The sequence below is a fragment of the Pristis pectinata genome, chromosome 19 (genome assembly GCF_009764475.1).
Source record: "Pristis pectinata isolate sPriPec2 chromosome 19, sPriPec2.1.pri, whole genome shotgun sequence".
NCBI classification, from domain to species: Eukaryota; Metazoa; Chordata; class Chondrichthyes; order Rhinopristiformes; family Pristidae; genus Pristis; species Pristis pectinata.
This window is the reverse complement of record NC_067423.1, coordinates 4,351,878-4,377,739: the sequence shown is the minus strand read 5'-3', so window position 1 is coordinate 4,377,739 and position 25,862 is coordinate 4,351,878. Positions and strand designations below refer to the sequence as shown.

Here is a 25,862-nt window from a genome sequence, read left to right as displayed (position 1 = left end):
GTCAAAATTCTATCAAGGTACATAATAATATAATATGAGGTTCAATTAAATCTGCAGTGATCAAAGTCCAAACAAAATAACTGCACATTCTTTTTCCAACAGCCACTGTTATTTATGAATGGTAAAACAAGCAGAAATTGATGTTTAACTTGGACACAGAACTGAAATGTGAAATGTGCTTGCAGCATTAGGTGCAGTGAGCTGCTTTTTTCTGAGAGATTCTTTCCTCCTTTATTGCCAGAGTTTAGAAACAGAGAAATTCTGCTACGATTGTATGGGGTGTTGATGAGGCCACACTTGGAGTTCTGCACACATTATTGGTCCACATTACCTAAGAAAAGATTGGGGACAGTCCAAAGAAGGTTCACCAGGCTAATTCCTGGGATGAGAGGGTTCTCCTATCAAGAGAGGCTGGACAGTTTGGGTATACAGGAAGTCCCCAACTTACAAACGCCCAACTTACAAACACCCGTACTTACGAACCGACCTTTGTGGTCGGTTCGTAAGCGGGCCCGGCCCCCGATCCTACCACGGCGGCGGTACACCTTCTTTGGCCCAACGCCGGGCCAAGTGCACATATGCGGCCGGGGAACCCCAGGCCAGGTGCGTATGTGCAGCTGGGGCCATGTGCGGCCGCGATCCCCGGCCCGAGTGCGCATGTGCAGCCACGATCCCCGGCCCAAGTGCGCATGCGCGGACTGTTCCGAGTTACATACAAAATCGGGTTACGAATAGTCTCAAAAACGGAACTCGTTCGCAACCCAGGGACTTCCTGTATATACAGAACTGGGAACGTACAAGGCTTGGTTAACAAGTTTGCAGATGACACTACAATAGGTGGTGTCCTTGATGGAGAAGATGATTATCAGGATTTAGAGGGATCTTGATCAGCTGGGTAAGTGGGCCGAGGAACGGGAAATGGAGTTTAATTCGGATGTGTGAGGTGTTGCATTTTGGGAAGACAAATGAAGGTAGGACTTCCCGGGGAGTGTTGTGGAACGAAAGGACCCAGGAGTACAACTACATGGTTCCCTGAAAGTGAAGTCACAGGGTGGTGAAGAAGGCTTTTGACATATTGGCTTTCATCAGTCAGGGCACTGGGTATAGAAGCTGGGATGTTAGATTGCAGTTGTACAAGACATTGGTGAGGCCACATTTGGAATATTGTGCTCAGTTTTGGTCACCCTGCTACAGGAAGGATGCTATTAAGTTGGAGAGAGTGCAGAGGAGATTTACGAGGATGTTACCGGGACTCGAGGGACTGAGTTATGGAGAGAGGCTGAGCAGCTTTGGACTTTTTCCAACGGAGTGTAGGAGAATGAGGGGTGATCTTATAGAGACGTATAGAATTATGAGGGGCGTAGACACGGTGAATGCGCACAGTCTTTTTCCCAAGGTTACGGAATCAAGAATTAGAGGGCATAGATTTAAGTTGAGAGGGGAAAGATTTAATAGGAACCTGAGGGGCAACTTTTTCACCCAGAGAGTAGTCAGTATATGGAACGAGCTGCCAGAGGAAGTGGTTGAGGTAGGTACAATAACAACTTTTGAAAGACAGTTGGACGGGTACGTGGATTAGAAAGGTTTAGAAGGATATGGGATGAACATGGCAAATGGGACCAGCTTGGATGGGCATCTTGGTCGGCATGGACCAGTTGGGCTGAAGGGCCTGTTTCCGTGCTGTATGACTCTATGACTCTAACTGGAGGAATGCTGAGATTCTGGAAAGCTTGGGGGCTGGAAGATGTTACAGAAATTGGGATGAGTGAGCTCACGGGAGCTTCATAAACAAGGGACCCCGTGGAGATCCACAAGGCCGGTGTTGGTGGTCAGATGGTCATGGATGCGAGATAGGACACAGGCTGCAGAGATTCAATGGACCCCAAGTTAATGGAAAGTAGAACTGCCAGGAATGAGTTTGGATCGTCAGTTCTAGAGCTAGCAAGGACCTGAAAGCTGGGAGGAAAACCACTCACATCACGAAACTTGAGCAGATTATTAAAACAAGCTTGAATTGAAAATCAAATGTTGACACTCACCAACTCCCTTGAGCAGAACAAATGAGAAAAACGATTAGAACTTCTGCTAACAGAGCTTGCGGAATGGGAGGGAGTGAAGTCATTCTCAGATAGAATGTAAATCACTCAAATCACTCAAAAGTTTTTAAAACCTATTGCCTTGTTAACTTTATTTTTCAATTTGCTGTTAGGTTTGCTGACATCACACCGTTTTGTTTTCCCTCTGTGATGGTCATGAGTTTTTCCAAAAGACAGCACTGTCGGCCCTCGTGACATTTATAGCACAAGAGGCCACTCGGCCCATCCTGTCCATTTCGGAGACTTTCACCACATATCTCCAGTTGCATTCAATACTAAGACACAGATATGAAAAGATATAAGAACACAGATAAGATAAGATATAGGGCGGCACAGTAGCGTAGCGGTTAGCGTGACGCTATTACAGGACCAGCGATCAGGATTCGATTCCCGTCGCTGTCTGTAAGGAGTTTGTACATTCTCCCGTGTCTGCATGGGTTTCCTCCAGGTGCTCCGGTTTCCTCCCACATTGCAAAGACGTACAGGTAGGTTAATTTAGGTTTAGAATGGGCGGCGCGGACTCGTTGGGCCGGAAGGGCCTGTAACCACGCTGTAAGTAAAACTTAATTAATAACTTAATAAGATATCTTTATTGGTCAAATGTACATCGAAACAGACAGTGAAATACATCTTTTTTGCGTAGAGTGTTCTGGGGGCAGCCCGCAAGTGTCGCCACGCTTCCGGCGCCAACATAGCATGCCCACAACTTCCTAACCCGTACGTCTTTGGAATGTGGGAGGAAACCGGAGCACCCGGAGGAAACCCACGCAGACACGGGGAGAACATACAAACTCCTTACAGACAGCGGCCGGAATTGAACCCGGGTCGCTGGTGCTGTAATAGTGTTACGCTAACCACTACACTACCAAGCTGTTTAATAGGTGGCTTACAATGAGGACTGCGCTGGGGACGAGATGGTCGCCCACCTCTTTGCGGGCTGTGGGTTTGCGAGGAGGGTGTGGCGAAAGATGCAAGGATCCTTGTCACGTTTCATCCCCAGCAGCTGCGTAACAGAGGATTCTCTGATCCACGAGCTGTTCCCGGGGACACACACAGAGACGGACATCAACTGCTGCTGGAAGGTCATCAACTCGGTGAAGGACGCCCTTTGGTCGGCCCGAAACTTGTTGGTCTCCCAGCACTGCGAGATGTCCGTAGGGGAATGCTGCCGGCTGGCACATTCCAGGCTGCAGGAGTACGTGCTGAGGGAAGCTGAATACAGCCAACACAGAGGCTCGGTGGGGAAGGACTACAGTTTAGGGTTCTGCCACAGGAGAGGGAGGGCAGGGTCAGGTGAGAAAGCCCCTAAATATTGTAAATACGGGACTGGGTATCCCCCAGGGAGCCACACGTGCGGCATCGGTGCTGTTTTTTTATATAAAAAGGTAACACTAATGAATGATTTGTACAAGAATGTAAAGGCTTGCACTGTTTTATAATTGTTTATAGTTTGTCTTGAATAAAGTTTATTTTGGGTAAAAAAATAAACAGCAATAGCTGCATGGGACAATCAGTATCATCAGCAGGCAGCATGGAATTGTTGCAGTACATTGAACGGCCGCAGTTAATCACACATCACCCCTACTGCATCCATTTTCATCAGAGCTTTGTGAACGTTAATGGTGCTATAAAATTGCAAATTGCTGTTCTTGCATTCACTCTTAAAGCTGTCTCACCATTGAATGGATACCTAGTACCTGGAAAGTGATAACATCCATTAAATTGGTGTTTTCAATCACATGGATATTAGAGAAACTGACCTGAAAAATCTCCACTATGCTTCTTGACCTGCTGAGTAATTTTTAAACCCCATTCTCCCACTTCTCCCATAGCCCTTAACCCCTTAACCAATCAAGAACATATCAATTTCTGTCTTAAATAAGATATCTTTATTAGTCACATGTACATCGAAACACACAGTGAAATGCATCTTTTGCGTAGTGTTCTGGGGGCAGCCCACAAGTGTCGCCACGCTTCCGGCGCCAACATAGCATGCCCACAACTTCCTAACCCATACATCTTTGGAATGTGGGAGGAAACCGGAGCACCCGGAGGAAACCCACGCAGACACAGGGAGAACATACAAACTCCTTACAGACAGCGGCGGAAATTGAACCCAGGTCACTGGCGCTGTAATAGCATTACGCCAACCTCTACACTACCATGCCTGCCCTAAATACACCCAAGGATTTGGGCACCACAGCCCTCTGTGGCAACAAATTCCACTGATTCACCACCTTCTGGCGGAAGAAATTCCTCATCTCAGTTTTAAAGGAAGGTCCCTTTATTCTGAGGCTGTACCACTGATGGAAACATCCTCTCCACGTCCACTCTATCCAGTCCTTTCTGTACTTGGTAGGTTTCAATGAGACTCCCCCCTCAGCCTTCTGAATTCCATCGAGTACAGGCCCAGAGCCATCAAACATTCCTCATACATTAAGCTTTGCATTCCCAGGGTCATTCTCGTGAACCTCCTTGGACCCTCTCCAGGGTCAATACATCTTTCCTGAGATATGGCGCCCAAAATTCCTCACCGTATTCCAAATAGTCTGACCAATGCCTTATAAAGCCTCAGCATTACATCCTCGCTTTTATGTTCTTGTCCTCTCGAAATGAATCCTAACATTGCATCTGCCTTCCTTGCTACTGGCAACCTGCAAGTTAACCTCAAGGGAATCCTGCACTACAATTCCCGTCCCTTTGCACCTCAGATTTCTGAATTTTCTCCCCATTTAGAAAATAGCCTACACTTTTATCCCTCCTACGAAAGTGCATAACCCCACACTTCCCTACGCCGTATTCCATCTGCCACTTCTTTGCCCACTCTCCCAATCTGTCCAAGTCCTTCTGCAGACTCCCTGCCTCCGTGACACTACCTGTCCCTCCACCTATCTTGGTATCGTCTGCAAACTCGGCCACGATGCCGTCAGTTCCTTCATCCAGATCATTAACGTATAAAGTGAAAAGTTGCGGTCCCAACACTGACCCCTGCGGAAGTCCACTAGTCACCGGCAGCCGTCCTGCAAGGGACACATTTATCCCCACTCTCTGACTTCTGCCAGTCAGCCAATCCATGCTGGTACCTTGCCTCGCACAGCATGGGCTTGTATCTTATTTAGCAGCCTCGTGTATGGCACCTTGTCAAAGGCCTTCTGAAAACCCAGCTAATTAACATCCACTGACTCTCCTTTGTCCAACCTGCTTGTTACCTCCTCAAAGAATTCGAACAGATCTCCCCTTAACAAAACCATGCTGACTGCCATATTTTATCACTCCCTATACACTCATGACTGCGTCGCCAGATTCTGCTCTAACTCCATCTACATGTTTGCAGATGACGCCACCATAGTGGGCCGTATCTCAAATAACAATGAGTCAGAGTATAGGAAGGAGATAGAGAGCTTAGTGACATGGTGTCATGACAACAACCTTTCCCTCAATGTCAGCAAAACAAAAGAGCTGGTCATTGACCTCAGGAAGGGGGCGGTGTACATGCTCCTGTCTACATCAATGGTGCTGAGGTCGAGAGGGTTGAGAGCTTCAAGTTCCTAAGAGTGAACATCACCAATAGCCTGTCCTGGTCCAACCACATAGATGTCACGGCCAAGAAAGCTCACCAGTGCCTCTACTTCCTCAGGAGGCTAAAGAAATTTGACATGTCCCCTTTGACACTCACCAACTTTTATCAATGCACCATAGAAAGCATTCTTTCTGGATGCATCATGGCTTGATATGGCAACTGCTCTGCCTGGGACCACAAGAAACTGCAGAGAGTTGTGGACACAGCCCAGTGCATCACAGAAACCAGCCTCCCCTCCATGGACCCTGGCTATACCTCTCGCTGCCTTGGTGAAGCAGCCAACACAATCAAAGACCCCATCCACCTGGGACATTCTCTCTTCTCCCCTCTCCCATCAGGCAGAAGATACAGTAGCCTGAGGGCATGTACCACCAGGCTCAAGGACAGCCTCTATCCCACAGTTATAAGACTATTGAACAGTTCCCTTATACGATGAGAAGGACTCTTGACCTCACAAGCTACCTTGTTATGACCTTGCACCTTATTGTCTACCTGCACTGCACTTCCTCTGTAACCGTGACACTTTATTCTGTATTCAGTTATTGTTTTTACTCTGTACTACCTCAGTGCACTGTGTAATGAATTGGTCTGTACGAACGGTATGCAAGACAAGTTTTTCACTGTACCTCGGTACAAGTGACAATAGTAAACCAATACTAATATACTTCCGAGTACTCCAAAATTTCATCCTAAAATCTAACCAACCACTGAGGTCAGGCTAACCAGCCTATAATCTCCTGTCTTTTTCCTCTCTCCCTTCTTAAACAGCAGTGTCACGTTCGCAAATTTCCAGTCCTCTGGGACCCTCCTTGACTCCGGTGATGCTTGAAAGATCACTCCTAACGCCTCCACAATCTCTTCAGCGACCTCTTTCAGGTCCCTGGGGTGTAGTCCATCTGTACCCACATTCAGGTCTTTCAGCTTCCCCAGCACCTTCTCCTTAGTAATGGGCACTACACTCACCTCTGCTCCCTGACTCTCCTGAATTTCTAGCACGTTGCTGGTGTCTTCCACAGTGAAGACTGACACAAAGTACTTACTAAATTCCTCTGCCATTTCTCTGTCCTTCATTACAACTTCTCCAGAATCAGAATCAGATTTATTATCACTGACATATGACGTGAAATTTGTCATTTTGCAGCAGCAGTACAGTGCAGGACATAAAATCTATTTACATTTTCCATTATTTTCATTTTCCATCATCAGTCATTTCTCAGCGGTCCAGTGTCCACACTTGCCTCTCCTTTACCCTTTATGTACCTAAAAAAGACTTTTGGAATCTTCTTTTATATTATTGGCTAGTTTCCCCTCGTATTTCATCTTTTCCTCCCTTATAGCTTTTCTCGTTGTCTTCTGTTGGCTTTTAAAAGCTTCCCAATCCTCTGGCTTCACACATCTTTGCCAAATTGTATGCCTTCTCTTTGGCTTTTATGTTGTCCCTGACTTCCCTTGTCAGCCACTGTTGCCTCGTCCTCCCCTTGTGCTTCTTCCTTGGGATGAAATTCTGCTGTGTCTTCTGAATTACTCCCAGAGACTCCTGCCATTGCTGCTCTACCGTCATCCCTGTTAGGGTCCCCTTCCAATCATCTCTGGCCAGCTCCTCTCTCACGTCTCTGTAGTTACCTTTACCCAAATGAAATACCGTTGTATCTGATTTCAGCTTCTCTCTCTCTCAAACTGCAGGGTGAATCCCATCACATCCAACATTAAAGACCCTCACCATCTGGGACATGCCCTCTTCTCATCACCGATCTCTGCAAGGGAGGAGGTACAGGAGCCCAGAGAACCAGGTTCAGGACAGCTTCTTCCCCTCTGCCATCAGATTTCTGAACGGTCCATGAACCCATGAACACTACCTTGATATTCCTTTGTACTATTTACTTCTGTAATTTACAGTAATTTTTATCTTTGCACTGTACTGCTGCCGCAAAGCAACGAATTTCACATCATATAAGTCAGTGATAATAAAGCTGATTTGATTCTGATTCTGAGGAAAAGACTCTACCCTTACACCTCTTATACTTTTATAAACCTCTATCAGGTCACCCCTCAGCCTCTGACCCTCCAGAGGAAACAACAAAGTTAAAAAAGGCTTGAACTGTAAAACAAATGCTGAAGCCCATCAACTCCATTGAGCAAATCAAACAGAATGGATTTCACATTGCCACCTGAGTACTAAACCAGCCTTCAAAACCACCACCTGTTGTTGAAACTGAATGATTCTTATAGTGGTGAATTCTCCAGCACTGAGGCAACTTGACGCTGGTTTCAGTGGTGGTATATTGGAAATATATCCTTGTATGCAGTAACAAAGTTGATATGAGGCATCTGAGTGTTGTTTAGATGCACCAGTGACTCAACTTAATAGCCTGTGAGACAGGCACAGTGGCTGCAATGTGCAATTAACCCCTTGCTTACCTGATGCAAGGCAGGCAACGCACATACTTCGCTGCTGACCACAATGATTGCACTAACTGCTCCTCCATCACCTGCACACAACATGCCAGCAATACTTAAAAGCTAGCCTGTATCCCTAAACGGGAAGGTACACTCCGCTAGCTGGAGACTCTGACTTTATCAGGGATATATATTAAGGTACAAGATATTTCTTTATTAGTCACATGTACATCGAAACACACAGTGAAATACATCTTTTTGCGTAGAGTGTTCTGGGGGCAGCCCGCAAGTGTCGCCACGCTTCCAGCGTCAACATAGCATGCCCACAACTTCCTAACCCGTACGTCTTTGGAATGTGGGAGGAAACCGGAGCACCCGGAGGAAACCCACGCAGACACAAGGGGAGAATGTACAAGCTCCTTACAGACAGCGGCGGGAATTGAACCCGCGTCGCTGGCGCTGTAACAGCGTTATGCTAACTGCTACACTACCGTGCCGCCCTACCTAAAGTCATAGAATCACAGTCAAACAGCACAGAAACAGGCCCTTCAGCCCACCATATCCATGCCAGCCCTCAAGAACCTATCTACACCGATCTTATTTTCCACCGTAGCCTTCCATGCCTTGTTAGTTCAAGTACACTCTTAAATACTTCTTAAATGCTTTAAGAGTACCTGGCCCCACTATTTTCTCAGGCAATGCATTACAGATTTCAACCACCCTCTGGGTGAAAAAAATTCTTCCTAAATTCCCTTGAAATCTCCTTACCTTGAACCTCTGCTAATATACACCTCTGCCAAGGGGAGAAGTTTCTCACTTTCTACCTCATGTCCCTTCCACTCATCAATCAGATTCTCCCTCCCCCTCGCCTTTTCTACACCAAGAAAAATAAACCCAGCCTCTCCAGTCTCTCCTCATAACTGAAATGCTCCAGCCCAGGCAACATCCTGGTGAATCTCCTCTGTACCTTCTCCAGTGGAGTTATGGCCTTCCTATAACATGGCTGCATAACCATAAACAGCTGCACCACCTGGTACGGAGGCTCCAATGCACAGGATCACAAGAGGCTGCAGAGGGTTGTAGACTCAGCCAACTTCATCACGGGCACAATCCTCCCCACCATCGAGGACATCTTCAAGAGGCGGTGCCTCAAGAAGGCAGCATCCATCGTTAAGGACCCTCACCATCTGGGACATGCCCTCTTCTCATTACTACCATCGGGGAGGAGGTACAGGAGCCTAAAGACCCACACTCAATGGTTCAGGAACAGCTTCTTCCCCTCCGCCATCAGATTTCTCAACAGTCCATGAACACTACCTCGTTATTCCTCTTTTACACTATTTATTTTTGTGACTTACAATAATTTTTTATGTCTTTATGTCTTGCACGGTACTACTGCCACAAAACAACAAATTTCGTGACATATGTCAGTGATAATAAACCTGATTCTGATTTTGATTCTCTTCTGATTCTGATAGCCACTCAATAACAAGCACAGTGGCCGCAATGTACAATTAAGCATTCTCCAGCTGTGGCCAAACTAATGTTTTATATTAATGTACCATAGCTTCCCTGCTGTACAAAGATCAACCTGTATTCTGTTGAAACAAATAACAAGCTGCTGGAGGAGCTCAGCAGGTCAGGCAGCATTGTGAAGGTAAAGGGATGGTCGACAATTTGGGTCGAGACCCTTCATCAGCACTGAGAGTGGAGCAGAAGAGAGAGCCAGCGTAAAGAGGCAAGGGGAGGGGTGAGACAGGAGCTGGCAGGTGATAGGTGGAACCGGGTGAGGAGGGAGATGACGGACAGATGGAGCCAGGAGTGGGAGGGGCGAGGGTGGAGTTGGGAGACAGTGAAAGTGTTGCTATTTGGTGAATATCCCTTTAAGACATAGTGTAGTAGTGTGTGTGTGAGTGTGTGGGGCGTCATTATGACAACAACAGGAGACAACGACGTGCTGACGTTTTGGCAGTCAGAAAAGAGAGAGAGGGAGAGAGACCCTGTCTGCTGGTCTCTGTATCACTGGATGAAAAACAGTAACTGTGTCTGTCACCACAATCCACATATGGATTTTTGGAGTAATCCAGTGGTGTCCACTTTGTCGTTAACCTGTAGAAAGAAACGGGTATTTCTGTGGACGGCCACGTCTCGAGTTCCTCTCGGGGTGGCAGATACTTCAGAACAAAGCAGCGGAGATCGTCACTGACTGAGGTGTCGTATGGGTTCCATCGGGGAACATTTGGATTTCGCAATGTCTCTATTCTCTCCCTACATTTTCTCTTTAGTCAACGGTGGTTTTGCAAAAGCCTTTGCTCACGTTTCACCTTACGGCTTGCTGAACTGAACCGTGAGAACTATTCCTGGACTTGGAGTTTGGGAATTTGCCACACACACACTTCGAGTTTAGTTTTTGGGGTTAATGTTTAATATCTACCATTTTTTATTTTTCTTATTATCATAAGTAGTTATTAATAAAATAGGTTCTAACACTTGTATATGACTCGGTGTGTTTCCTTTGTTGCTGGTATGTGACAGATAGGTAAGGAAAGAGAAACAAGGGGTAGATGGAGCCAGGTGGGGAGAGGAGAGAATGGAAGGGGATAAGTAGAGACACTACACACTCAGGACTGCGTGGCCAGATTCTGCTCTAACTCCATCTACAAGTTTGCAGATGATACCACCGTAGTGGGCCATACCTCAAACAGTGATGAGTCGGAGTACAGGAAGGAGATAGAGAGCTTAGTGAGATGGTGTCATGACAACAACCTTTCCCTCAATGTCAGCAAAACAAAAGAGCTGGTCATTGACTTCAGGAAAGGGGGTGGTGTACATGCACCTGTCTACATCAATGGTGCTGAGGTCGAGAGGGTTGAGAGCTTCAAGTTCCTAAGAGTGAACATCACCAATAGCCTGTCCTGGTCCAACCACGTAGACGTCATGGCCAAGAAAGCTCACCGGTGCCTCTACTTGCTCAGGAGGCTAAAGAAATTCGGCATGTCCCCTTTGACACTCACCAACTTATATCGATGCACCATAGAAAGCATCCTATCTGGATGTATCACAGCTTGGTACATCAACTGCTCTGCCCAGGACCATAAGAAACTGCAGAGAGTTGTGGACACAGCCCAGCACATCACGGAAACCAGCCTCCCCTCCGTGGCCTCTGTCTATACCTCTCGCTGCCTCGGTGAAGCAGCCAGCATAATCAAAGACCCCACCCACCCAGGTCACTGTCTCTTCTCCCCCCCCCCCCCCCCCCCACTCCCATCAGGCAGAAGATTTTAGGAGCCTGAGGGCACATACCACCAGGCTCAAGGACAGCTTCTATCCCACTGTGATAAGACTATTGAACGGTTCCCTTATACAATGAGATGGACTCTTGACCTCACAATCTACCTTGTTATGACCTTGCACCTTATTGTCTACCTGCACTGCACTTCCTCTGTAGCTGTGACACTTTACTCTGTATTCTGTTATTGTTTTTACCCTGTACTACCTCAATGTACTGTGTAATGAATTGACCTGTACGAATGGTATGCAAGACAAGTTTTTCACTGTACCTCGGTACATGTGACAATAATAAACCAATTCCAATACAAGGGGGTGCAGACGCTGGAATCTGAAAAGTAAGGAAGGTGATAAGTGAATCCAGAAAAGGGAGGGGTAACGGACAGATGGATCCAGTCAGGGGAGGGTTTAGGAGACTCAGTCACTACAGTGAGTGGGTGATAGAACCTTTGTGGATCAGAAGATGAGATCAGGGAGTGCAGGCTATCTGAAACCGGAAAATTCAATGTTCATACAAATGGGTTTGTAGACTACCCAAAGAGAATGAGATGTTCTTCTTCTAATCTGTGTTTGACCTCACCCTGGTAGTGGAGGCTGCCAAGGAGCGGAAAAGATTTACAAGGTTGTTGCCAGGACTCGAGGGCCTGTGTTATAGGGAGAGGTTGGCCAGGCTGGGTCTTTATTCCTTGGAGCGCAGGAGACTGGGTGGTGATGCTTACAGAGGTTTTATAAAATTATGAAAGGCATAGATAAGGTGGACGGTAACAGTCTTTTCCCCAGGATAGGGGAGGCCAAAACTAGGGGGCATAGGGTTAGGGCGAGAGGGGAAAGATTTAAAAGGGACCTGAGGGGCAACTTTTTCATGCAGAGGGTGGTGAGTATATGGAACGAGCTGCCAGAGGAAGTGGGTGAGGCAGGTACAACAGTATCATTTAAGAAGCACTTGGATAGGTACACGGAGGGGTGGGGCTTGGAGGGATATGGGCTGAACATAGGGAATTGGGGCTAGATGGGGGGGGGCACCTTAGTCAGCATGGACTGGTTGGGCCGAAGGGCCTGTATCCATGCTGTATTGCTCTATGACTCTGTGACAGACAGGTCGGTGGGGGAATGGGAAGAGGAGTTGAAGTGGCTTGCAACTGGAAGCTCAAGATGGCCATTGTGGACAGAGTGCAGGTGCTTCACAAAACGGTCTCCAAGGTGTAGAAGAGGCCACATCAACAGCGGAGAATGTAGCAGACGAGGTTGGAGGAGGTGCACGTGACTCTTTGTCTGACCTGGGTGGCAATGACGGAGGGGGTGTAGGAACAAGTTTACACCTCCTACCATTGCTGGGGAAAGTGTTCTGTCAAGGTTAGAAGAACGAGAAATGATCTCAATGAAGCACACAGACTTTTTGCAGAGCTTCAGTGTAGATGAGGAGATGGTTTCCCTGGCTGGTGTGTCTAGAACCAGTCAAAATAAGGGGCCACCATTCAGGACAGAGGTGAGAAGAAATTTCTTGGTCCGGAGAGTAGTGAATCTTTGGAAGCTTCGACCCAAAGGCCTGCGGTGGCTCTGTCACTGGATTAATTCAGGACGGAGATAGTAGATCTTAAAGGAATGAAGGGATATGGAGTTAGTGCAGGCCAATCAGCCGAGTCTTGATCTTATTGAATGGCAGAACGACCTTACGACAATGCCAGGGTATGGGCGCCATGACTTACAGGCACCAAACTGGTGGAGGTGTGGGAGAGATCTCCTGCATTCTCATTGCTGCAGGGACTCCACCATTCTCACAATGAGATGGCAGTAGGAGGTCAAAGGCAGGTGGACCTCCGAGCACCAGGTCCCAGCACCACCAGAAACCTAATGACCGCACAGGGGAATGAATCTTCACATCCCAGCTGCAACATAAGCCACTGCAGTTTACCCAAAGGTTCCAGTAACAACTTACAAACTTGTTCTTATTCAACAGAATTTTTCATTTCCCTTTATTTCTGTGCTTTGTTGGAGAAGGCTTTGTTTTTGACGAGATTCTCCTAATCTGCCTGATAAATTACTGAAAATGACATTGGTGTTAAACTAGAAAGAGTGCAGAAGAGAGAGTGCAGAAGAGATTTACCAGGATATTGCCTGGACTTGGGGGCCTGAGTTACAAGGAGAGGTTGTGTAGACTACATTCCCTGGAATGTAGGAGATTGAGGGGTGACCTGATAGAGGTGTATAAGATCATGAGGGGCATAGACAGGGTGAAAGCACACAGTCTTTTTCCCAGAAACAAGAGGGCAGAGGTTTAAGATCAGAGGCGAGATATTTAAAAGGGACATCAGGAGCAGCTTCTTCACGCAAAGGGTGGTGCATATTTGGAACGAGCTGCCAGAAATAGTGGTTGAGGCGGGCACATCAGCAACATTTAAAAGCCATCTAGCTAAGTCCATGGATAAGGAGAGGTTTAGAGGGCTATGGGCCAAACGCGGGCAGATGGGACTAGTTCTCTGGGCAACACAGTTGGCACGGACGAAGGCCTGTTTCCATGCTGTATGACTGTGACTGTGGTGCAGAACGAAATGCCCATAAAATAAGAACCATTACTTATCCTCTCCCAAAGGCCAAAAGTCCATTTTGCTTCATTTTAAGACGCAGCATTGATAACCCAGAGAAGTCATATCAAGATATTTCTTGTTTTGATTGTATCCTTCAAAGCCTGTTAGAAGTGTTGATATGCTACGCTGAAGCTCAGTGAAGTGCAGGATTGCAATGAAGGGGATATAACAGCATTATCTGGGCCCATCGATTGTTGCAAGGTATTTAATTAATACTTGCTGCATCTTATTGATTCAATAGTACTGGGGCTACATTCAAAGAAAATTTATTCTTGCATGTATAAAGCTCTAAATAATATTTCTATCCAAACTAGAATACAGTTCCTTGTAGAATTTTACATCAGTACTAATTTGCCGTCAGCTCCTTTAGGAATGGTTAAGAATTTTTACAAGCACACTTTTATAGACTTATTGCTAAGGGGCCGTAAGCTTACAACCCCCTGGTGTTTAAAACCTTTATTCCTCTGAAGATTAGTTCATATTTGGTAATCCCTTTAGCAATGTTTGTTCTGCTTAACTCTAACTGGATTTGTTACAGGGATTGTTAATAGGACACAGTTTAAAGGGCATGTCTATAGCCATTTTTCCAGCCTGCAAACAAAAACATGTGTTCTCTAAACATCCTGATTTGTTGACATCTTGCTGTCCTTTAGTGTCATCATGTCATTGACATAAACATAACACAGAACAGGAATGGGTTGCCATTGAGAGTTCTAGGTCTTATCTGTCCTGTGGGAGCTGCCTTGATGTGCCTTTCATTTTGGAAACCCTCTGAGCTCTTAAAAACTGAGTGCAACACAAATGGTCTGAGATCGACCCATCACATCCTTCTTTAGAGTTTTAGGTATTCATTATCATTGTATGCAGTTCCCATATGGCCCAGTGATTTAAATATTTAAAGATAGACTGCCATAGTATTTAAATTAAGTGATCAGTCAAATTAGACTTTGAAATAGAACATATAACAGAAAATATAGAACACTACAGCACAGCACAGGCCCTTCAGTCCACAATATTGTGCCGACATCTTATCCTGGTCTATCTAACCTTTCCCTCCCACATAGCCCTCCATTTCTCTACCATTCATACGGCTAAATGTCCCGAATATATCTCCCCCCACAATCTCTGCTGGCAGTGCATTCCACGCACCCACCACTCTCTGTGTAAAAAACTTACCCCTGACATCCCCCTTATACCTTCCTCCAATCACCTTAAAATTATGTCCCCTCGTGTTAGCCATTGTCGCCCTGGGAAAAAGTCTCTGACTGTCCACTCGATTTATGCCTCTTATCATCTTGTACACCTCTATCAAGTCACCTCTCATCCTCCTTCTCTCCAAAGAGAAAAGCCCGAGCTCACTCAACCTATCCTCATAAGACATGCTCTCCAACCCAGACAGCATCCTGGTAAACCTCCTCTGCACCCTCTCTAAAGCTTCCACATCCTTTCTAATAAGAAGGCGACCAGAACTGAACACAATACTCCATGTGGTCTAACCAGAGTTCTATAGAGCTGCAACATTAACTCGTGACTCTTGAACTCAATACCCTGTCTAATGAAGGCCAACACACCATACGCCTTCTTAACAGCCCTATCGACCTGCGTGGCAACCTTGATTATCTATGGACATAGACCCCAAGATCCCTCTGTTCCTCCACACTGCTAAGAGTCCTGCCATTAACCTTGTATTCTGCCTTCAAATTCGATCTTCCAAAGTGTATCACTTCACACTTTTCTGGGTTGAACTCAATCTGCCACTTCTCAGCCCGGCTCTGCATCCTATCAATGTCCTGTTGTAATCTACAGCAACCTTTTACCCTATCCACAACACCACCAACCTTTGTATCATCAGCAAACTTACTAACCCCCCCTTCCACATCCTCATCCAAGTCACTTATAAAAATCACACAGAGCAGGGGTCCCAGAACAGATCCCTGCGGAACACCACTGGTCACCGACCTCCAGGCAGAATACGCTCCATCTACCACCACCCTCTGTCTTCTATGGGCGAGCCAGTTCTGAATCCACACAGCCAGGTTTCCCTGGATCCCATGCCTCCTGACTTTCTGAATGAGCCTTCCCTGAGGAACCCTATCAAATGCCTTACTAAAATCCATGTACACCACATCCACTGCTCTACCTTCATCAAGGTACTTTGTCAGATCCTCAGTCACAGTCATACAGCATGGAAACAGGCCCTTCAGACCAACTCGTCTAAGCTGACCAAGATGTCTTTCCAAGCTAGTCCCACTTGCTTGCATTTGATCCATGTCCCTCTAAACCTTTCCTATCCATGTTCCTGTCCAAATGTCTTTTAAACATTGTAATTGTACCCACATCTACAGCTTCCTCTAGCAGCTCGTTCCATATACCCACTGTGTGAAAAACTGGTCCGCTTCAAATCTTTCCCCTCTCACCTTAAAGCTATGTCCGCTAGTTTTAGATTCCCCAACCCTGGGGAAAATTTCTGTGACCATCCATCTCATCTTCATGCCTCATGATTTTATAAATCTCTATAAGGTCACCCCTCAGGCTCCTACTCTCCAGGGAAAAATGCTCCAGCCTGTCCAGTCTCTCCTGATAACTCAAGCCTGGCAAAAATGCAGGAAGCTGCAGAGTGTAGTGGACTCAGCCCAATGCATCACAGGCACATCCCTCCCCACCATCAGGAGTATCTACAGAAGGCAAGAAGTACCTCAAGAAGGCAACATCCGTCATCAAAGATCCCCACCACCCAGGCTGTGCCATCTTCTCGCAGCTACCATCGGGCAGGAGGTACAGAAGCCTGAAGTCCCACACCACCAGGTTCAGGAACAGCTACTTCCCTTCAACCATTCGGTTCTTGAACCAGCCAGCACAACCCTAATCACTACCTCAGGAGAGCAACACTGGGACCACTTTGATCACTTTGCACTAAAATCAATATTGTGTAGTTTTTTTTGTTCTAATTGTGTTCTTTCTTTTAAAAATTGTGTATAATTTATGTTTTTCTTGTGAATGCTGCTTATCTGATGCTCTGTGCCTGTGATGCTGCTGCAAGTAAGTTTTTCATTGCACCTGTGCACACTTGGACTTGTGCATCTAACAATAAACTCGACTTTGATTTCCAGCATTTTCTGAGTTTTTTTTTCATTTTAGATTTCCAGCATCGACAGGTTTTTTTAAATTTTCAACTGTATAACTTTTGCTTGCATTCTTAAAATAAAAATTGAAGACTGTGGATATGAGGTGATTTTTGTCAAATCACCCTTTTGTTTAAATTAAAAAGGTGGATACTTACTTGGGAAATAGTGGATGGATAGAGCAGAAACTGTAATCCAAATTATGTGGCCTGTTTTCATTGTAGATATCCATGATGACTTTGATACTTCATCTTTCTATGATATTGTGGCTTATAGATTTCACCACCATAAGATATAGGAGCATAATTAGGCCATTTGGCCCATTGAATCTGCTCTGCCATACAATTATGGCTGATTTTTTTCAACCCCATTCTACTGCCTTCTCCCGTAACCCTTAACCCCCTTACCAATCAAGAACCTATCAATCTCTGCCTTAAATACACCCAATGACTTGGCCTCCACAGCCCTCCATGGGAACGAATTCCACAGATTCACCACCTTCTGGCTGAAGAGATCCCTCTTCATCTCAGTTCTAAAGGGACGTCCCTTTATTCTGAGGCTGTGCCCTCGGATCCTGGACTCTCCCACTGACGGAAACATCCTCTCCACGTCCACTCTATCCAGCCCTTTCGGTATCCAGTAGGTGTCAATGAGATTCCCCCTCATCCTCCTGAACTCCAGTGAGTACCGGCCCAGAGACTTCAAACGCTCCTCTTACGTTCACCCTTTCATTCCCGGGATCATCCTCGTGAACCTCCTCCGGACCCTCTGCAGGGCCAGCACATCCTTCCTTAGATATGGGGCCCAAAAACCACATTTATAAAGTCTTGCATTTGATCATCAGTCACATAGTTACATTCAAGAATGCAGCAGGATAATAGTGGGTCTGTAGGAGACAGCTGTGCCCTGATTATTTAGTCTGTTCATTTACTTCCTGCTTCCTCTTTGGTAATATATTTGCTTTGTTTCTCTAGCAGTTTTTTTTCATGGTTATTCATTCATCAATCACAACGTTGTAAGACTTTGCTCCTCAATTTTAACATGCTGGGAAAGAGTTGGAATGACAGTTCCCCTTGCATCCCCTAAACACGTCATTTATAAACCTACCACTTCACCTCCAGCCCACCAATAAAACGCAGCTTAACTATAAACGTGGCTCCAACCAGACCCCATTCCTCAAACACAAGCACTCGGAATTAGCATTCATGTCGAGAAAACTAGGACATAAAGGCGAGGTGCACGGCTGAGGCTTTATAAGGCGTTGGTCAGACCGCATTTGGAATATTGTGAGCAATTTTGGGCCCTGTATCTAAGGAAGGATGTGCTGGCCCTGGAGAGGGTCCAGAGGAGGTTCACAAGAATGATCCCGGGAATGAAAGGGTTAACATATGAGGAGCGTTTGATGCCTGTACTTGATAAAGTTCAGGAGGATGAGGGGGGGATCTCATTGAAACCTACTGGATACTGAAAGTCCTGGACAGAGTGGATGTGGAGAGGATGCTTCCATTGGTAGGGGAGTCTAGGATCCAAGGGCACAGCCTCAGAATAAAGGGACATCTCTTTAAAACTATGAGGAGGAATTTCTTCAGCCAGAGGGTGGTGAATCTGTGGAATTCGTTGCCACAGAGGGCTGTGGAGGCCAAGTCATTGGGTGTATTTAAGGCAGAGATTGATAGATTCTTGATTGGGAAGGGTTTAAGGATTACTGGGAGAAGGCGGGAAAATGGGGTTGCAAAAAAAAAATCAGCTACGATTGAATGGCAGAGCAGACTCGATGGGCTGAATGGCCTAATTCTGCTCCTATATCTTTTGGTTATGGTCTGCCTGCCCTTTGACCATGCTGGTCTTGTGAGAAGAAATCTTCCCAGAAAGATAAAGGGGAGATAGCCGGTATAAAAAGGCGAAGGGAAGGGGTGGATAAGGTAAGATAAGATTTCTTTATTAGTCACATGTACATCAAAACACACAGTGAGATGCATCTTCTGCATAGAGTGTTCTGGGGGCAGCCCGCAAGTGTCGCCACGCTTCCAGCACCAACATCGTATGCACACAACTTCCTAACCCGTACGTCTTTGGAATGTGGGAGGCCCTGGGTCGCTGGTGCTATAATAGTGTTACGCTGGATTATTGGAGTTTTCTGTAGTCCACAAACCTCTCTCATCTATGAATATATTCAATGATTCAGCCTCCTCCCTCTCTGGAGCAGAGAAATCCAGAGATTCACATCGCTCCTTATCTCAGTCTTAAATTGGTGCTTCCTTATTCTGAGATTATGTTTGCTCTGTGGCTCTACAATCATCTATTAGAAACATCCACTCATCCGATCTACCCTGACAAAACCCTTTATCTGCTTCAATAAGAGCCCCTTTCCTTCTACCACATTCCAGAGATTATAGGCCTAATATGCAAAACAACACCTTCATCTCTTGAATCAATCTAATGAACCTTCTTTGAACTACCTCCAAGGCAAGAATAACTTTCCTTAAATAATACACATGGCTGATCTGATTGGGACCTCAACACTGCAAATTCCAGGTAACCTTTTGCACCCTTGCTTATCCAGAATCTATCTAACCACTTCTGCCTTAAAAGTATTCAGAGACTGTTTCCACTGCCCTTTGAGGGAAGGAGTTCCAAATTCTTACCACCCTCATCTCGTCTTAAGTGGGCAGCCCCTTATTTTTAAACAGCAAACTCCACCCCACCCCACCCCCAGTTCGAGATTCACCCTCAAGAGGTCACATCCTCTCCACATCTGCCATGTCATGACACCACAGTATCATGTATGTTTCACTATTTAAAACAAACTGTACACAGTACTCCAGATGTGGACTCACCAATGTCCTGTACAGTTGTAGCAACATTTTCCGCCTTTTATAAAGCCCAACATGCTCTTTGCCTTGCTAATTGCTTGCAGTACCCACAATGCTAACCTTCAGTGTTTCAATCCCTCTGAACATCAGCATTCACGAGTTTCATGCCTTTGGATAACATTCTGCACCTACACACTGAAGTACAGGGCTTCCTCAAGTTTCAGTCTTGGTTTTTTGCTCATTGCTCTGGTTAGGAACTCTCCAACTAAAAAGGTTGAGAGTGGTAGATAAGTAATGTATCTTGTAAAAATTGTGGATAATTTAACATAGAACACTATAGCACAGTACAGGGCCTTCGGCCCACAATGTTGTGCCAACATTTTATCCTGCTCTAAGATCTATCTGACCCTTCTCTCCCACAAAGCCCCCAATTTTCTATCATTCACGTTTCTATCTAAGAGTCTCTTAAATGTCCCTAATGTATCTGCCCCCACAACCTCTGCCGGCAGTGCGTTCCACACACCCACCACTCTCTGTGTAAAATACTTACCCCTGACATCCCTCTTATACCTTCCTCCAATCACCTTAAAATTATGTCCCCTTGTGTTAGCCATTGTCACCCTGGGAAAAAGTCTCTGACTGTCCACTCGATCTATGCCTCTTATCATCTTGTGCACCTCTATCAAGTCACCTCTCATCCTCCTTCTCTCCAAAGAGAAAAGCCCGAGCTCACTCAACCTATCCTCATAAGACATGCTCTCCAATCCAGGCAACATCTTGGTAAATCCTCTGCACCCTCTCTAAAGCTTCCACATCCTTCCTATAATGAGGCGACCAGAACTGAACACAATACCAAGTGTGGTCTGACCAGAGTTCTATAGAGCTGCAACATCACCTCGCGGCTCTTGAACTCAATCCCCTGACTAATGAAGGCCAACACTCCATACGCCTTCTTAACAACCCTATCGACCTGCGTGGCAACCTTGAGGGATCTATGACCCCAAGGTCCCGCTGTTCCTCCACACTGCTAAGAGCCCTACCATTAACCTTGCATTCTGCCTTTGAACGTGAATCCTTTATGTGAATGCTGTTATCTGATGCTATGTGCCTGTGATGCTGCTGCAAGCAAGTTTTTCATCGCACTCGTGTACACATGGACTTCAGCATATGACAGTAAACTCTGACTTTGAAAAATCGGAGAAGGAGTAGGACACTCGGCCCCTCAAACCTTTACTGCCATTCAACATGATCAAGGCTGATCTGCCCCAGGCCTCATCTCCTCTTCTGTGCCAGTTCCCCGTAGCCCTCAGTTCCCCGATCTGATGATGATATGAATATACCCCCTCTCCTGGAAGATGAAAAGTAAGAAAATGCATTGAAGAATGGAATGCTGCTAAAAGACAGGAAGAGTGAACTAGTTAAGTCACTGAACCAAAAGGCTGTGGAGTTTTGTGAGAAGGGGGGAGGATTGGCAGGGAGATGGAGATTTCTCCGAACCAACTAGCAGTCAGACAGATGCCGGCTGTTATAGCACCAGAATAACATTTATCCATTTAGTCTCATTCACATACAAGGCAACCTTCAGACAATAAGACAATGAATTACCATATCCACTCGCACAGAGCTGAGGTGTACCACGTACGATATTTTTCTTACAATTCAAAAGGCAGCAACTGATTGATGTCCCTGCTCTCCTTAAGGAAGCAGTTTTTAAGCAATCGATATACAGTAGTCACTTAATTGGAATGGAATCACCTTCAGCTTAATGAACGAAAAGGAATGGAAAACAAAAAAAGGTCACATTGAACCAAATTTATTTTAGGCAGATATAATACCTTCTTTCGAACCAGTTGAGCTGAACCACTTTAATCCTTTCACATCCAATCAAGAAGGTTAGATTTCCATAAAAATACATTAGAATTCAGATTTATAGTTAAGAATGTTAAAATGAGACACTACAAATATTGGCTTACAACCAGTAATAATAATTTAGAAAATTTCTATTACTGACAGAATCAACGAGGTCCGAATAGCCCATAGAGATGGCCAGCAGATGGCAACCTTACCCTGTGATCCTCCTGAAGCTCCCAGTCAGCAGTGTAGCTTTGGAGCTGTTGACCTTGGGTACAATTAGAGAACTGGAATAAACTGGAAAATATCTTCCTGTTCTCTGTGGTGTCTGGAAAAATAGCATCCTGAAAATTAACTCCATGTGGAATTATGTTATAATTGTCATCCATCCTGCAAAAAAAAACACAAAATAGCATTTACCATTAACGGGTTGCAAACAACGGTAAAACCCCTAAATATTCCAACAGCAATGCACTAATTCACCCTGATGAAATAACACAGTATTAAAAAAAACATTTTGTGCACGGTTGTAAAATAGTGTTTATATTGCACCTTTAACACCAACGATGTCCTGCTGTCCTACAGAGGCATGATCAAAGACAGAAGGACACAAATGGTCACTTTAATTGCCTCCCCAGAGCTAACGCAGGAGTCAGACTCATTGCAGAATCAGTATTGCTCCTGCTACGCTGCCAATATCCACTGAAAAAACTGATAAATTTATTGACGTAAAGTTAGACCTGAAATGGTAACTGTATCTTCCTCCACAGATGCTGCCTGACCTGCTGAGTATCTCCAGCATTTTGTGCTTTCAAATTTATTGATGTATATTCTTTTACGAAAATAAATCAAAACATATTTCAGAAATTTCGTTCCAACTTTTTCTATAAGTGTTGAAGAAAATCATTGAATAGCATTACTTGCTGCCATTTAATTCATCATTTTTTGTTTAAGCTCGCTGATTTTGGACAGACTTCCAGAACTCCACAGACATGGCCGCCTGGTGGTGAGAGTCTGCAAACACATAGCAAGAGTTCAGAATCAGAATCAGGTTTATTATCACTGACATACATCGTGAAATTTGTTGTTTTGCGGCAGCAGTACAGTGGAAGAATTAAAAATTACTATAAGTTACCCAAAAATAAATAGTACGAAAGAGGAATAACAAGGTCGTGTTCATGGGTTCACGGACCATTCAGAAATCTGATGGCGGAGGGGAAGAAGGTGTTCCTGAATCGTTGAGTGTGGGTCTTCAGGCTCCTGTACCTCCTCCCCAATGGTAGTAATGAGAAGAGGGCATGTCCTGGGTGGTGAGGGTCCTCAGTGATGGATGCAGCCTTCTTGAGGCACCGCTTCTTGAAGATGTCCTCGATAGTGGGGAGGGTTGTGCCCGTGATGGAGCTGGCTGAGTCTACAACCCTCTGCAGCCTCTTCCGATCCTGCACATTGGAGCTTCCGTACCAGGCAGTGATGCAACCAGTCACTGTACTGTACATCTGTAGAAATTTGGAAAATTCTTTGGTGACATACCAAATCTCCTCAAACGCCTAATGAAGTAGAGTCACTGGCGTGCCTTCTTCATGATTGCATCGATGTGTTGGGTCCAGGTTAGATCCTCTGAGATGTTGACGCCCAGGAACTTGAAGCTGTTCACCCTTTCCACCGCTGACCTTTCAATGAGGACTGGTGTATGTTCTCCGGACTTCCCCTTCCTGAAGTCCACAATCAATTGCTGACGTTGGGTGCGGGGTTGCTTTGCGACACAACTCAACCAGCCAATCTATCTCACTCCTGTACACCTCCTCATCGCCATCTGAGATTCTGCCAACAACGGTGGTATTATCGGCGAATTTATAGATGCTTAGCCACACAGTCATGAGCGCAGAGAGAGTAGAGCAGTGAGTTAAGCACACATCCTTGAGGTGTGCCTGTGTTGATTGTCAGCGAGGAGGAGATGTTACTGCCGATCTGTGCTGACTGTGGTCTCCAAATAAGGAAGTCAAGGATCCAGTTGCAGAGGGAGGAACAGAGGCCCAGGTTTTGAAGCTTGTTGGTGTTGAACACTGAGCTGTAATCGATAAACAGCAGTCTGACGTATGTTTTGCTGTTGTCAAGGTGCAGAGTGAAGAGTGATTTCTGGCACTTTATAATGCTAAATATTTAAAAATTGTGGTAATAAGGATGCATGGCCTTAAAAAGGTACATGATTACACAACATGATATAGTCCACAATTACATTGTCAAGTACTCAATACTGTGTTGACTGAAGTACAAGTTAAATGGTGCATCAAATCTATGAATCTAATCACCCTCTTTATTCTGTTATATTGCCAGTAGGGTCCAGGCAGACAAAATCCCCAGTGAACTACTAAAACATGGTGGAGAAGAACAAATTCACAACCTCATCTCCCTCGTCAGGGAAGTGGACAATTTGCCAGGGGTCTCAGAGAAAGTGATCATGATCATGTACAAGAACGAGATGTCCATTTGGCCCATCCCTGCTCTGTGCTACCTCCTCTCTGCAGCTGAAGAGGTTGCTCCCAGAGTAAGAATCCCGAATCCGTCCATCATGAGGCACAGCAAGTGCAAACTTCACAGCATGACGAATCCAGGAGCAGCTTCAACCACTGGACAAGGTCTCCTTTGGCCTCATAAAAGGCATCGGCTGAGCATCCTTCTCAAATCTCAAAATTTGCCACCATTCTCTGTCTGCTCCGCGTGTGAGTCACGACGCTCGTCATCCGATCTACCCCTGACCCAAGTCCAGTGCAGATTACGGGAAGAGTGGGAAACTGTTCAGGCTTTGTCATATCCATTCCAGAACCAAGATCACACCAACCTCAGCACTTGCACGCTTAGAGGCTGATGTACAAGCACTTACCAACTCCTTCACCAGAGAATATGAGAGGATGGGCCCCACACAAACATCCAAAGATGAAAGGTTCTTTCCCAACTTGAACAGCCGCACAACACTGGCCCTTGACGTTCAAGACCATGACGATATCCCATAAAGTGCACTACTTCCCAAATCTTGGGAGCAAAAGCGGACATTGATGACGGAACCCACCACCACGTCTAATGAACCTGTAACAAAGAGTGAAAACCAAGACCTCAGACCCAGCACCAAGCTTATGGTCTAGTGAGCAGCGGAGATCGTTGCCCTCCTGCATACCTTTGAGATGTGAAGAGTCTAAAGTAAGCACCTCAAAGTAGTGGAGAGGCATCACTAATGGCGCCTCCGCAAAATCCTCCTCATCCATTGGCAGAGTAAGTGAACCAATGGCAGATCCTCTCCCAGACCAACATCCCCAGCAATGAGGCGCTGGTTACGTTCAACCAGTTCTTCTGGGTGGGACACATCATCCACAAGCCCAACTCCAGACTCCTGAAGCAAACGTTTTACTCTGAGCTCCACCATTGGAAGGGATTTACAAGAAGGAGGAGAAAATGTTTCAAGGACATTTGAACAAGCGTACCATCTTTACCGACTCACGGGAATCTCGGGCCCAAGTCCGAGAAGTATTTGGGAAGGCACCAAGTACCTAAATCTCCAACGGGAACACATGGAGGCCAAGTGCAAGCAGCAGAATGAGTGCATCGTGTCCCAAACAGCCCACCCAGTCAAGTTCAACCTGTCCCTCTTGTAACGAAGTCTATGGGCCCCACATTGGCCTCATCAACACAGAACTGGGGTGGAAGCAAATCGTCCTCGACCCTGGACTGCCTCAGAAGAAGTCTTGTCCTGCCTCCTGCATCTCCTCTATACTGTACCTGTTGACTGTGGATAATAAAATTAGCCAAAATTTCCTCATTAGCCACAGTTTCTCTCTCCGCAGATGCTGCCTGACTTGTTGATCAGAATTCACTGCTTTATTTTAAATATTTTCAATTTTAAGTTTAGTCATTACGATTGCAACAGAGAGGTCACAAGTTCAAAGCCAGCTAGAAGCTGGAATATGTAATTTAATAAATCTGATCATTTGCAGTCGGTTCACTGACAGAAGGGGAGCCCTCTGCACTCAACAGCTCCTGTCTATGTGTGGCTCCACTCAAACATGCATGGCTGACTCTTAATGCTCACAGAACTACCAGGTAGGAGCAGAAACTAGAACTGTACCACAAAGAATAAC

The 25,862-nt window shown here is 45.7% G+C and overlaps 1 protein-coding gene across 1 annotated transcript in view; it reads right to left on the bottom strand.

Moving 5' to 3' along the window:
* The window catches only part of ccdc3a (coiled-coil domain containing 3a), a 77,764-nt gene that overhangs the window by 42,876 nt on the left and 9,026 nt on the right, over window positions 1-25,862 (bottom strand). Inside the window, exon 2 of the mRNA XM_052033513.1 lies at window positions 21,948-22,122. Coding sequence (XP_051889473.1) covers window positions 21,948-22,122 — 175 coding nt within the window. The remainder of the gene's footprint in view (window positions 1-21,947; window positions 22,123-25,862) is intronic.